The following is a 14,409-nucleotide window of genomic DNA, read 5'->3' on the forward strand; positions in this document are numbered from 1 at the left end:
TTATTTTATTATTATTATTATTAAAAAAAAAAAAGTTTTTACGTCTCACTGGATCATGGTGCAGTTGAAAGAATTTTGATATTAATTTTGGCTCAATTTAAAAAATATAAAAAATTTTGTAGCTACTGGTTTAATAAAAATAATAATATTTAAAATAAAGACATATGTAATTTTCATTATATATGCGCGAGCTGTAATTTTCTATCGCAAAAAATATATATATTTAAAAAAAAATAAAAAATAAACTTAATGTAGTTCGTAATTTGATAAATTTGTCCACGATCTGGTTTTATTTTAAAAATGAATCTCACGATAAATCATATGATTAAAAATGTATGTATGCATGGATAAGTGATACATAAATAATCATTTGAATAAAAAATAAAAAAAAATAAAACGAAATGTTGATATTTATAACACAGAAATAAATATGAGTGAATGTAGCAGACAGACAACTTTAAAATTATAAATAAATGGAGTAAATAATTAAAAAAAAAATATTTTTTAAAAATGCGCATTTAAAAAATTGAAAAATTAACAAGTGCATTTTTTGTAAACATTTTTTTTTTTATTATTTACTATATTTATTTACAGTTTTAAAGTTGTCTGATGTCTGGTACACTCGCACTCATAAGTAAATCCGCCTCTGAAAATAAAAATATTATTTGGCGGGAGGTAAGTTGTCCAGAGAATTTTTTTCTCTTGATTCGTTGTACCTGCGGTAACAACATGAGCCAAGTAAGATAAAAAAAATTTAAATACTGTAATGTGGAATTTAAATGGGGAACGGCAGGAAAATAATAGCAGTCGAGTGGATAAAATAAATAAAACGGAAGTGGATTATCTCATATTTGGCTCACAGAGTCTACGTAATTGTGATATACATAATACGTGTTATGTTATAGATAAACGTTTAATGTTAGCAGTATTTTTTCTTAGCGGTCACTAATGTGAAATAAAATATAATAATTATGCAAGAGAGACACACACATACATAATTCACGTATTTTGTATAAATTATGTTGATTTATTATTAACATTAAATACAATACTAAAAATATATTATTAATTGATGATGATGATGATGATGATGAATGATATAATTTATTGCACCAGTGCAAGACGCAGGGGCATGAACTTAAAAAGACACTATTTTGTAATAAAATACGCGGATAAAAATGGATAAAAAATGGACGAGTTTTTAGTATGCGTCGATGGAACGAGAAACAGGACATTGGGTCGTAAAAAATTATTAGTCATGTAGAGCAAGTATGCGCAGGGTAAATGTGTGCATTTCAGTCTTAAATGAATGGGCTTGCGGTCACTTACCCCACATGACTGCACTGTAATTATTATTCTGATCCTCTAGAATTTTTTTATTTTTTACTACAGTTTCTAATTTAGACAAATAATTAATAAATTTTAAGTGAAATATTTTTTGTACAGAAAAAAAAAATTTCTGGCGCAAAAAATTTTCTCTTGTCCCGGGAAATTTTTTTATTATAAAAGGAAACAAAAAATTTTCTTGGAGAAAAAATTTTTGCGCTAAGAAATTTTTTTTAGTCAGAAAATTTTGGTCTTAAATTAAAAAATTAATGCAAAATATTTCTCGCGCCAAAAAAACATTTTTGTCTAGTGCAGCAAAATAATTTTTTGCTCAATTTCCTGTTTGAAGTTTCGCCGACAGTAATAAAAATTCGTAAATTTCTTAAGCCCATTTTTCTACGTAGTAATGAAGTTGTCATATTTATGATTACTTCTGTTTTGGATAATCGATGATACAATTTTGAGCTTTTTTAAATAAAGCCACTTTACGATAATAATAATAATAATAATAATAATAATAATAATAATAATAATAATATTAATAAAAATAATAATAAAATTTATTATTAATTATCTCAGATAATTTTGCTGCAGTGTACAATGTACGACCGCGATGGTCGAATCTCTGATGTATGATATGATAATATGATAGTACGAGCCATATTTTATATACAATCGGCATAAAAAATAAGATTTATAAAATTATTATTTTGGTGCTTAATCGCCTAATCGCTTTGCCCGTCGCTTTCATATTAATTACTATTATTATTAATTATTATCATTCATTAATTGTATTATTAATTATTTGTTTATAAGTGTAAAATTAGTTGATCAATTTATTATTCTGTTTAGTGCCAATTTATTATTAATTATTAATCAGTATCGAGATAAACGATTTGTTTATATTTTACATTCCTTTTTATTATTATTATTATTATTAATATTATTATTAACATTATTTCTGAAAGGTGTTTAGTTGTTGATTATTTATTTTGTATACTTAATATTTTCGTTGAAAGAAAAAAAAACGCCTTTACGATTCGTATATTGTATATTTTAAATCGATTATTATAATGTTAAATTGATCAACAATAATTTTAGTATATTATTTAATTATTTTGATAATTATTCAGAAGGAAAACACCATCGCGACTAAGATACTAACAATCAAAGAAACAACTTAAATTTAAATAAAAAATAATTATTTAAAATATTTATATTTTGTATTTGATTATTTAATTTTATTTATCAGACTGTAAAAAATTTTCGGAGTGAATGTGGATTAATGGCATTGCCAGACAATACTTTCTACTTTTTTAAAAATCGCGTTACTGATGCCATAAGGGCATATAAAAAATTTTTTTCTGGGAATCGACGTAGTTATGCCTGAAACGGGCAGAAATGCGAAAAAAATTTTTGGTACGCAGGGTACCGACCGGGAGCCATAAGGGCGTACCAAAAAATTTGAAATTTGAAAAAAACTTTTTTTCGTCATTTCTACGCGTTTTAAGTAAAAATACGTTGTTTCCCAAAAAATAAATTTTTTGGTACGCCCTTATGGCGTCAGTAACGCGAAATATTTCCTGATAGCCACACTAGTACAATTGCTTAGCAAGTTCTGCAGTGAAACACTTACGGCTAAACGACAAGTTTCTGGCAAGCCTTGGCTGGGTAATACTTGCGTGCAAGTTGATGCAAATCTACTGCCGTCATCTGAATGTAATTTGACAGAAGAACTTGCGGTTAATTTGAAGTGAAACTTTAAATCAACTTAACGTCATTGTCTGACAGTAACACTTGTAGTCAAATTTAATTCATGCTTACAGACAATTTACTGTCGACTTAAAGGTAACTGTTTACTCTCCAACACTTTCCTTTAAGTTGCTTTCAGAATACGGTGGCTATCAGGGTTAAATGAGCTTGAACTGTCATAACTGTATTTAAATTTTATCAATTAATTTAAAAAACGTTAAAGTAAAATGAAAAAAGGAAAACGCAGTTACACTTCACTGACACAGAATTTAAAAAAAATTTTTTTAGTCGTTATCAATTAGGAGTTAAAAGAAATTTTAGCCGGGAAAATTTAAAAATTCGAATTCTAAAATTGACACAAAGAATTTACTGTAATTCATTTTGATATTGAATTGATATCAACTGTAAGTAATTTTTTTAAAATCTATACCTCAGCGAAATTGTCCTTTTTAGTAGATTTCATAAAAATCTAACTATTGTATTTGTCCTCATGATGGAATTTTCGAAAAATTTTGCTACCTCTGAACTCAGCTCGATGAGCTGAGTCAGGAAATACATTCAGTTCAAAAGTTTATATATGTATTTATATATATATATATATATAATATAACGCGCCGTTCTCCAACGATAACGTCCGCAATTCTACACCGATCTTAATGAAACTTAGTATACTTATTCTATGGACGATTACCTTGGAAAAGTTCGAAGATGAGCCAATTCGGCCAATAAGTTTAGAAGTTATGGTTAATTGAAATTTTGTAAAATTTTCAAAAAAAAATTTGTTTGCCGCTTTAACTGGATGTAACTTCTAAACGGAAAGAGATAGCTTATTTTCGTTTGTTCTATGTGAAAGCTCGTCCGATTGCCTACAATTTTGACTATACAGCTCATTGATTGGACCATTTTTTCTAGTAGATAAATGATTTTGAACATTTACAAAATATTATAAAAACTAATTTTATGCAGGTTTTCACTTTGATTATAGCCACAATTTCAAACCGATCACCTTGAAACTTAGTATACGTATTTTGTGGGTGACTACCTTGTTCGAGTTTGAAAATGAGCTCAATCGGTCGATTAGTTTAGAAGTTATAGCATTTCAAAATTTTCAAAATGTCCAAAATTCATATTTTTACTTATTCTTCCTTCAATATCTTTTGAATGTGATAACTTATCGACTTTATATAAAATTCATCTGAAAGCTCTTCGAATAAGCTTTAATTTTCATGCCTATATATATGCCTAGACCACTGAAATTACTTATTTTACCATTCATTTAATGAAATTTTGCTATTGCATTAGTTCTCCTACTTCTTAGTACATTCATGGAGCTACTTAAATTCATATTATCGCAGTGTGACAATTATAAAATCCAAACATCTCAATTCAGTGGGTATATACAATTTCGTTTAATTGACAGTGTATAAATGATATGATATGTCAATAACAAGATTAACATTAGTTGTGATGATAATATTTTCTATATCGACTCGTCGTTTGATATTCTAATAGGCTTTTTATTTCAAATATCAGTACTAATTTCAAGTATGACACTTTGATGTATCACAATCAATTTTTAATCTTAGAATATTTTATTAGTAGATTTTATTGAAAGCAAATTATCGCCTTTGTCTTTATGGTAGAATTCTCGAGCATTAAAACCATAATCTATCATAATTTTTCGAATAGGGTCCGGAATACCATTGGTCCGATAGTTTAAATATATGCATACGTATCTTTAAATAACGTCAAATCAAAACATATAGTGCATTATCAATAAAAATTCTTCTGAAGTCCATTTAGTTAGCATCAATTTTGACATTATACTTAGAATTATTTTATTTTCTTTGTTTTATCATCTCGAGAATTTTTACGAAAATGTAAAAAAAAATTTTATTTTATTATTAACTTTTATGTGAACAGTGAAAAAAATTCAACAACGAGAAATCTACTTCCATTTCGGCTGCCGAATGGCCTTTTTTTTTTAATTAATAAAATTTTTACGCTTATGACAGCTGTCATTGAAAATTTCAAATAAGTGGCGGGCACTGTCTGAGAATGCCCGTAATTAATAAAAATTTAAAGCGATTATGACAGTTCAGTCATTGAATTTTTTAAAAAAAGGGAGCCACTGAGAATGGCCAATATACCCCCCAAAAATATCTCAGTACAGGAGGTTCTAACAGATGGTGCCATTTAAGACACCATCTATTGGCAGCCTCTGTACCAAATTGATATTAACTCCGGTTCGGAGTGAAATTTACAAAGGGGAGTTTATTTTAATATTTAAACTCTGAATCGGAGTGAATGTGGATTTAAATAACATCCAGATCACTCAGAAATCACTCCTTAAAAAAAAACAACTATTGATTTCGTATGCGGAGTGACGGAGTAAATTCGGATTTAAATAAAATTCGTAATCACGGAATTCACTCCTGATTTTTTACAGTAAAAATTATTTAATTATAAATTTACATTTAATTAACATATTAAAATATTTACTAAAAGTAATTAAGCTGGAAATAATAAATTAAAGGTAAGTGATAATCAATTATTTATTTTTCTGTCAGATAATTTATCATAAAAAGTGATGAAAATTTCGGTTAAAATATTTTTATCACTGTCTTTAGTCTTGTAAAAATAAAAAGTATTTAATTGTATCTAAGTCTCTTAGTTTGAAGAAAGATTAAAAATTTTAAGAGTGCAAGCTGAGGCCACTGACACATTCATTCAAAATAATTTATCTTTGTCTTAAGAATAATGATTTTCAATAAATACTTAAATATTTTTTATGCAAAGTTAATTAATAAATATTAGAACCACGAGCCGCAATTGTTGTAAATTTTCGGACAATACTGATTAGCAATAATCCCATAAGGAACTGGACTTCCGACTTTGATCGGCTCAGAATGACTCAATTTATTCCAAGTATGAATAGCTAATGAATCATTTATCAATTTTAATGTTTCATCTTTGTCTTTTACTTCGAAATATTTTTTCCAATTGCTATAGTAAATTGGAGTAAATTCCCATGGTGAAAATATCGTGAATCCATGGCAACTATCTATCATATTTGCAATCTATTTTTTAAAAAAAATTATTATTATTAAACTGTAAAAAATTTGCGGAGTAAAAGAGAATTAAATCAGGAGTAAATTCAGAGCGGATGAATTTTTTTATTTAATTCTCTCGGAGAAATTTACTCCGGGGAGTTTATTTTTATATTAAAATTTTGAATCGGAGTGAATGTGGATTTAAATAAAATCTGTAATCACTCCGAATTTACCCCCAATTTTTTAAAAGTATTAAAAAAAAATTACGGCATCAGCTTGACATATTTTATGAAGAATTCTCGTGATGACATCGGGCCCATTATTTCTCCAAATATCACCTCGAAAATTATTTTTTAAATCATCTATACAAGCATCTGCTATTTTACGACCAATTTCACTACTCCCGAAACTCATTACGCAGGATGCGATTGTGTCCAAGTCCTCAGCTCCCACAAAATCTCTCAAATTTTCAAATGACCTATCAACAAAAAAATAAAATATTAAATTAATGACCACTTTTTTTTTCATTTAATTTCATATTAAAATAAACGATTTACGAAAGTGTGACAACGTCGAGATCCATATAAATCCCAGGGATTTTCCAAAGTGTCAAAAAACGGAGGACATCAGACATGTGATGTTTCGGCCAATTGCTAGTTTTGAATTTACCGCTAGCCCACCAGTCTTCCAATGGCGAATTTTTAACATAATCCCCCATAAAAATTCTTCTGATGACAATATTTTTATACTGTTCCAAGTGGGTCAGCAATTTTTGAGTACTCGGCGCAAAATTCGAAGGACTCAAAATCAACAGATAAATTTTCATTTTTGGATTCATCTTCGCTGCTGATTCAATAGAACAACATTGTCTTGCATCCAGAACTATTCCTCCATCTCCAAAGCAAGAAGTTTCAATAAAAAATATATTATTGTCTCCAGTTATGTCTTCACTCATTAGAAAAAATTAAAACAAAAATCCACGTAAATATGAAAGAGACAAAAATTAGTCACTTGTTATCAAGAAAAATTGTTATAATAAAAAACCAAATACCTTTTTCATTGAACGGTTCTATGGAATCTGTTCTCGATGGATCAAAGTAACAGAAAATTTCTTTATTAATAATTAATTTTTCTTCGATATTAAGTACGCCCTCATTAATGACACTTCCGTTACTGATATTATTGAAAAAAACCCACAGTAAACATAATATCCCACTCAGTCCACAAATAATTCCAAATTTTCGCTTCATTTTTTCCATATGGAATTTCAAAAATAATTTACGATAAATAATTTCTTATGCGCAAGTGCACTACTCATTTTTTGAAATTTTTTACTCTTTATTAATTTTCCCATTCACGAAAACTTGACAGCTAAAAAAAATTTTAAGATTTTTTGATGATACTGAAATTAACCGAGTAATAATTTTTTGATTTTTTTTTAAACGATAAATTATGAAAAAAAAAATATTTAAAAAAATTGCACTTGTAGTCTTTTAAATTTTTTATATGTGCATATTTTTAGTTTTTTTTTTCTTCAAATTTAATTGTTCAAAAAAAAAATCCGAAAATTTTTAATTGTTTGCTCACTTCAGGATCGTGATTTTTCGATGGTTTTAAAAAATTTTTCCTTGAAAATGAAAACGCGCTGACATGAAAATTTATTTATATAGTCTACTTACTTGCTGACTAAGTTATTTATTATGTCTTCATTGTTACCATTACAGAGTTAACAATCAACAAGTGTTAACACTTCCTTAAGAGTTTAAAAAACATTAAATAAAAACACCAGTGCTCCAATTTTTTTTACAAATGAACGCTTATATTATTGAATTGTATTTAAATATTAAAAAAAAAATGTTGTATTTTTTAAATAATTTTCAAAAACAAGAGACTTGATAATTAATCATTGGTCTGAAGTAACAGTGTTTAGTTTTCAGGTAACGATTACTCACGTTCTGAACGTTATCTTTTCAAACAACTGATTAAATTATCTTTGGATGAAAACCAGAAAAATGATATATATTTACACAATGATAGTACTTATGACAAAATATGTCATCAATTAATACAATTGATATTTTGTTATGAGAAAAATTATGACAGTGTGAGATAGGGGATAAAAGTCTTGAGTTAAAACAAAAAAATTTTATAAAATTTATGAAAAAATGAATTTTATGGCGCGGAAAGACCGCGAGTTAGAGAGAGAGAGATATTTCAAGATGAGGGCAAAGCCAGTGAACGTGTGTGATAAATTGTTAAATAAAAATTATAAGAGACTTTTTTTTAACGAAGATTTTATCAATTAGAGTGTGAATAATATAAAAAAGTTATTTTGATATCTTATCGTAATTTTTCAAGTATTGATTTATCCAAAACATTGGAAAAAATACTGTCTAAATAAAATCCAGATGTAATTTTGATTTATAAATTTATAATTAACATTTATATATGTTTATGTTTTACGAAACTGTAAAAAATTCGCGGAGTGAATGAACTTTTAATTATTCACTCCCCTCAGATTGAAATTCACCCCGCAGGGGAGTTTTCACGGAGTGAATAATTTTTTATTAATTTAATCCCTTCGGAGTGAAATTCACTCCGGAAGGGAGTTTTAAAAATATTATTAATAAAATATAACTCCACTAAGTAAAGTCGAAATAAAAATTCGCGTAGGGGAGGGTGGGGCAGAGCGGCCCCCCTAAGCCAATTATTACTTTGTGTGGCTTTCAACCATAAGATCACTTTAGTTTTGTCCTATTGCGAATGAATTTATGGACATTTTGCCAAAATTCTGAAAAAAAAAATTTTTTTTGTGGGGCAGAGCGGCCCCCCCTTCAAAAAATGATAAAAAATTTTTTTTTTTTAAATTGTTTTCATCATTAAGAATGTATTTCTTTCACTTGACAACTATTTTTGGTTTTATATTACTCGAAAAAAATTTTTTAAGTTGTAATAAATCGTTTACTCTTGATTACCTTAATTACTAATTGTTATTTAATAAAAAAAAAAAAAATTTATTTTTATAAATTTTTAGTGACCAAATTTGCCTCTTTACATAGAGAAATGGCCGAAAAATATGAAAAAATAATTTTTTCGAAAGTTTCGGCTGGTCCATTTTGCCCCAGGTGTTATGCGTAGGGTTAAAAATGTGGAATTATAATAATTGTTTTTTAATTTGACGATAAAAATATGAAAAAATCACTTTTTAAAAATTATGGGATTGTTCATTTTGCCCCAAATGTCATGCGTAAAGGTAAAAATGCGCAAACATATCGGATTTATAGTAATTAGTCGAAAAAAAAAAATATTTTTTTTTTATCAAAATTTCAGGGGGGTCGCTCTGCCCCACCCTCCCCTAATTATTCTCATATTTATTAGTAAAATTTACTATATTTTTTTCTCCGTGTAATTGGAAAAATTTATGAAAACTGCACAGAAAAAATGAATTTCTTGGCGCGAAAAGTTTTTATTCCTCCCACGAAAATTTTTACTTGGTCTAGAAGTTTTTTGCATTTAATTGAAAACAAAAATTTTTTAGGCGATAAAAAATTTCTTTTAAGAATTTTTTCGGTTTTATTTCATAATTAAAAATTTTTCTTGCATCACGAAATCCTTTTTTTCTGTCTGCATATCAAAAAATTTTAAAATCTGTCCGTGACCGATTTATAAAAATTTAAAAATTGTCTAATGTCTGCTACTTTCATCATCACAATTAATTTTATTTAATTACTAATTAATTTATCGGATTTACAATAATTAATAATATTCATTTAGTTAAAAAATTTTAAAATTTTTTTGAATGTCGTGTTTTGAAAAAGAACTGAGTAATTTTTTTTTCTATGATCCAGACAATTAATAATTTCCGGATTTTTTTTTTTCACCAAAGAAATTACAAAAAAAAAAAAAATAAAAAAATGCACATGTAGGAAATTTAAAAAACTACAGGTGCAATTTTTTCAAATATTTTTTTTTTTATAATTTATTGTTTTAAAAATTATCAGACGTCGGTCAAATTCAGTATCATATTTTTCTCCATTAATTAAATAATTAATTATTTAATAAAAATTCAAATAATTAAAATGTGACCTCATTAGATCTACTAGACACTCAGGTATCTATTTATTTTATTGTTATATATTATTATTTGTTAATACTTTTCAAATATCAGAAGCAAATGAACAGACAGCGACGCGTGCGTCAGTTTATAGAAACAAATTTCAAGTCTACAATAAAAAAAAAAATAATAAATGACTGTCAGTGTCAGCGACAAGTGTTAAGTGTCAAGTAAAATATAAAAAGAGTAAATTTATATAATATTAAGTTTTTGAAAATAAAATTTTATAAAGAGTAGAAAATGGCGGGCCATGATTATTTGAATGATCCAAAGAATCCATTTTTTTCGCTGGAAGATGATATCGACGACGAAGCATTTTTGCAAAGTGCACCACAAAGAGCGATCACGAACAACAATCCATTTTTGAACTTTGACAATCATCTTGAGCAACAGAAACAGCAGCTTCTTGAGCGTAAGAAAGCCGTTGAAGAGAGGACAATTAAATCCTCTGAAAGATCGATGACATTGCTGAGAGATTCTGAGCAGATTGGAGCTGCTACTGCAGAGGTTAGCTTTCATTTTAATCAAATATTAATAAAAATAAATTTGTATAGTAACTAATTCAAAAAAATCAAATATACAACTCTTTATTAGTTGCAGGAAGTGATGAGCTCTTAAGGTGTACGTCAACTGATCCCAACAATTTTATACTACGACAAGTGATCCCACTGACATCTGATCCCATCAACAATTGATCGTCAATTGATTTTTATTAACAACTAATTTACATGATTTAACTTTTTATATTTACAACAGTGAATTTTAATTACTCATGTCATAGTAATTAATTATTTTAGGACTTTGGCTGTGGGATCAATTATCGTGTGATTACATGTCGGGGATCAGTTGTCATGGAACAGATTTATATTTTATACAGCAATAGCTCATTGTATAGATAAGCTCGGGATCGAATTTCGTAGGTAATAAAACGGTCTACAAAAAAAGTCTCTTATAATTTTTTGATAAATTCATCTGTTGAAAAGTTATTGAAGCTAGAACTCAAATTTCCAGTAAATTTTGAGATCTTTTTACTTTTCCAGCGAAACTATTAGAGTTATCACAAAATGTCACGGAATCTTTTTTGTAGACAATTTTATTCTTCACAAATTATCTCTGATAAAGTTTTTTAAAATTCTGCATCGTTTTCTAGTTATTTGCATTTCAATGTCAAGCTCTAAAAAAAGTGTTTTGGTCGATTTCAAGATCTTGACATTAAAATGAAAATAATTAGAAAACAATGGGGAATTTTGAAAAACTTTATCAGAGATAATTTGTGAAGAATAAAATTGTCTACAAAAAAGATTCCGTGACATTTTGTGATAAGTCTGATAGTTTCGCTGGAAAAATAAAAAGATCTCAAAATTTACTGGAAATTTGACTTCAAGCTCCAATAACTTTTGAACAGATGAATTTATCAAAAAATTATGAGACTTTTTTTGCAGACCGTTTTATTCCCTACAAAATTCGATCTCGAGCTTATCTGTACAATGAGCCATTGCCGTATAAAATTCAAATTAAAATTTTTTTTCCATGTTATTTAAATGGAGTAGAAAATTGCGATGACCTCTGAATATCAATATTAAGAAATCATCTTTCACAGGCATCTATTTCACTTCCCTGCAACTAATAGAGGATTTTAATTTCAATTTTTTTTAATCAGTCCAATAGATATTTGTAATAAACGAAATATTCGGTGACCTTTGATCTGGATGACAAATTTCTTTATTTCAGGAACTGATTAGACAGAGAGAGCAGCTTGAGAGAACTGAAAAAAGACTTGATGACATAAACAGCACGCTGAGATTTAGTCAGAAACATATCCAAGGAATAAAAAGTGTGTTCGGTAGTTTAAAAAATTATTTAAGCGGGAAATCCGTTGATTCTCCAACACCCACTCTCGCTGGCGGGAAATTATCTGAACCAGAATATTCAGGATCGTCGAGCAGTGTCTTGAATGATAAAATTGAAGAGTCTAGGTTAAATTTGGCTGCTCAACATCCTTCGCTTCAGCGCAGAGGGCTCTTAGGCAACGATAATTACGACGATGATGACAACGGTGGTCAGCATTATAAAGTACAAAACACAAACGTCAGTAAAATATTAGAACGTAATTTAGATGAAATGAGTGGGTCATTAGCGAGATTAAAAGGTCTAGCTATAGGTCTGTCTGAGGAAATAGACTCGCAGAATGATTTAATCGAAAACGTCATGACTAAAACAGACAAAGCCGACATTATGCTCGAGAGACAGAATAAAGACATGAGACATTTGTTGAAAAAGTAAATGATAAATAAGATAATAAATAATTATTACTGCGTACTATTATATTTAATAAAACCAGGACTTGTATATCTGTCCGACATCAAACGAATTAATAATAACAATTATTATTAAATGTGTAAAGACTACCAAGCAATTTATAGTAATAAGTATCCCGTTATTTGTATACAGACGTAAAAAAAAAATTTAATTAAATTTTTTATTTATGTGCAACTGGAGATTTAATCTTGTTGACTATTTTTTATTTATTCGAATTTAATACGTATCATATATATTGAGCTTTAATCTTTTTCTAAATATATATCCAAATTCTTTTATGAATTTTTATGATGTACAGGCTGAGGCCTCATTCAAACAAATGTTAAATTATTAATAAAAAAATATCAGGTAATTAAATACCGTGAGAATTTTATATTTAATTTATTCATATTTTAGGTTTACTGTTTTTTTGGACAGAATTTACAGCGGACATTTTTCGGTGCAGGCACCAAGTCTTTGATAGTGTCTGGTATCAGATCGATTTGCTCATAGATCAGCGCGCTCATATTTATTTTCTAATTATCATTAATAGTCTTCCAGGTTATAAAATAAATTAAATGATTAATGTAGTAGATTATTTACATAATAATTGTTTTATGTATCATAAATATACATATATTGTATGTATTTAGGTATCGCTAAATTTACATTGATTTTAAACGATTGCTTGATAAATTTAATTTTTTTTTATAATGTGCAGAAATTAAATTAAGGACATTCTCAGACAGTGCCCCCCACTTTTTAAAAATATGCAATGACTTTCAACTGAGATAACTAGGGCCGGGATTTTTTTTAATTAAAAAATAATTAATACTTAGTGGTGTGAAATTTTTTATATTACGGGAAAAATATTGGTCTAATAAAAAAATTTTTCAAACAAAAGTTGTAGGAAATTTAATTTTCTAAAAGAAATGTCTCTTATAATTTTTTCTTATGACTAATAAGAAAGCCGTAATTTCAAAATTATGATTTTCATAATTAATCAAATTTTGAATCATTCATTATGAATCTTAATTTTTGAATTACGGTGGAAATATTGATCGTACAAGAACATCATAAGAGACATTTTTTTAATAAAATTAAATTTCCTACAACTTTTGTTCGAAAACTTTTTTAATAAGACCAATATTTTCTCCGTAATATCAAAAATTTGAACTACTCATTTCAAAAATAAGGCAAAAATCTTGTCTCTAGTGATAACCGTATTAAAATTTTATTAATTAATTAAAAAAAAAATTAAAACCTTAATTGAAGAAAGGACAACGTAGAAGTAATTTCGTTGAGATAAAGAATTTTGAAAAAATTACTTACAATTGATATCAATTGGGAGTAAAACGAAATTTGTTGAATAAATTTTAGCCGCCAAAATTTAAAAATTGACAAGTCCGTTATAAAGCACAACCTCTCCGCTTCGCGTTCGAGGCGTGCAATTCGAATTATAAAATTGACATTACGATTTTACTGAAATTCATTTAACGAATTTTGTTTAACTCCTAATTGATATCAAGTGTAAATAATTTTTTTTTTCAATTTATATATCGGCGAAATTACGACTACGTTGTCCTTTTTTCAATTAATGCTTTAATTTTTTTAAAATTAATTGATTAAAATTTGATACGCTTATGACAGTGAAAGTAATTGAAAATTTTTAAAAAGTGTGAGGCACTGTCTGAGAATGGCCTTAACTTCTTTATGAAGTCAAAATTAGGAGCTCCTTAAGACGTCATGGTAAATTCATACCAAAGTCTTATTTGTGAAGTCAGAAAAAAAAACTATTTGAGAACTTTTTTGAAAGACGTCTTACTGAGTTCGTTAGGTGGCTCATTCGACATCTTGAGAACTTCT

At 27.7% G+C, this 14,409-nt stretch overlaps 2 protein-coding genes across 4 annotated transcripts; one reads left to right on the forward strand and one right to left on the reverse strand.

Moving 5' to 3' along the window:
* Positions 1-5,584: 5,584 nt before the first annotated feature.
* LOC130677568 (lactosylceramide 4-alpha-galactosyltransferase-like) lies at positions 5,585-8,117 on the reverse strand. Of its 3 annotated transcripts, none has more exons than XM_057484380.1 (5): positions 7,719-8,117; positions 7,183-7,502; positions 6,689-7,025; positions 6,399-6,609; positions 5,585-6,158 (listed from the first exon to the last, which is right to left on the reverse strand). In XM_057484380.1, the coding sequence occupies exons 2-5, from the start codon at positions 7,388-7,390 to the stop codon at positions 5,892-5,894; spliced, it is 1,023 nt and encodes a 340-aa protein (XP_057340363.1). In that variant the 5' UTR covers positions 7,391-7,502; positions 7,719-8,117; the 3' UTR covers positions 5,585-5,891. The 3 variants fall into 3 exon arrangements, with proteins under 3 accessions (XP_057340363.1, XP_057340362.1, XP_057340361.1); XM_057484379.1 differs by having other exon boundaries at positions 5,586-6,158; positions 6,689-7,076; positions 7,811-8,113; XM_057484378.1 differs by having other exon boundaries at positions 5,586-6,158; positions 6,689-7,076; positions 7,719-8,113.
* Positions 8,118-10,341: 2,224 nt separating this feature from the next.
* Positions 10,342-12,738, forward strand: LOC130677573 (synaptosomal-associated protein 29). Its single transcript, XM_057484390.1, has 2 exons — positions 10,342-10,752; positions 11,977-12,738. Exons 1-2 carry the CDS (start codon positions 10,486-10,488, stop codon positions 12,526-12,528), a joined length of 819 nt encoding a protein of 272 aa, XP_057340373.1. The 5' UTR covers positions 10,342-10,485; the 3' UTR covers positions 12,529-12,738.
* Positions 12,739-14,409: the final 1,671 nt, after the last annotated feature.

The sequence above is a fragment of the Microplitis mediator genome, chromosome 11 (assembly GCF_029852145.1).
Source record: "Microplitis mediator isolate UGA2020A chromosome 11, iyMicMedi2.1, whole genome shotgun sequence".
In the NCBI taxonomy this organism is placed as follows: Eukaryota; Metazoa; Arthropoda; class Insecta; order Hymenoptera; family Braconidae; genus Microplitis; species Microplitis mediator.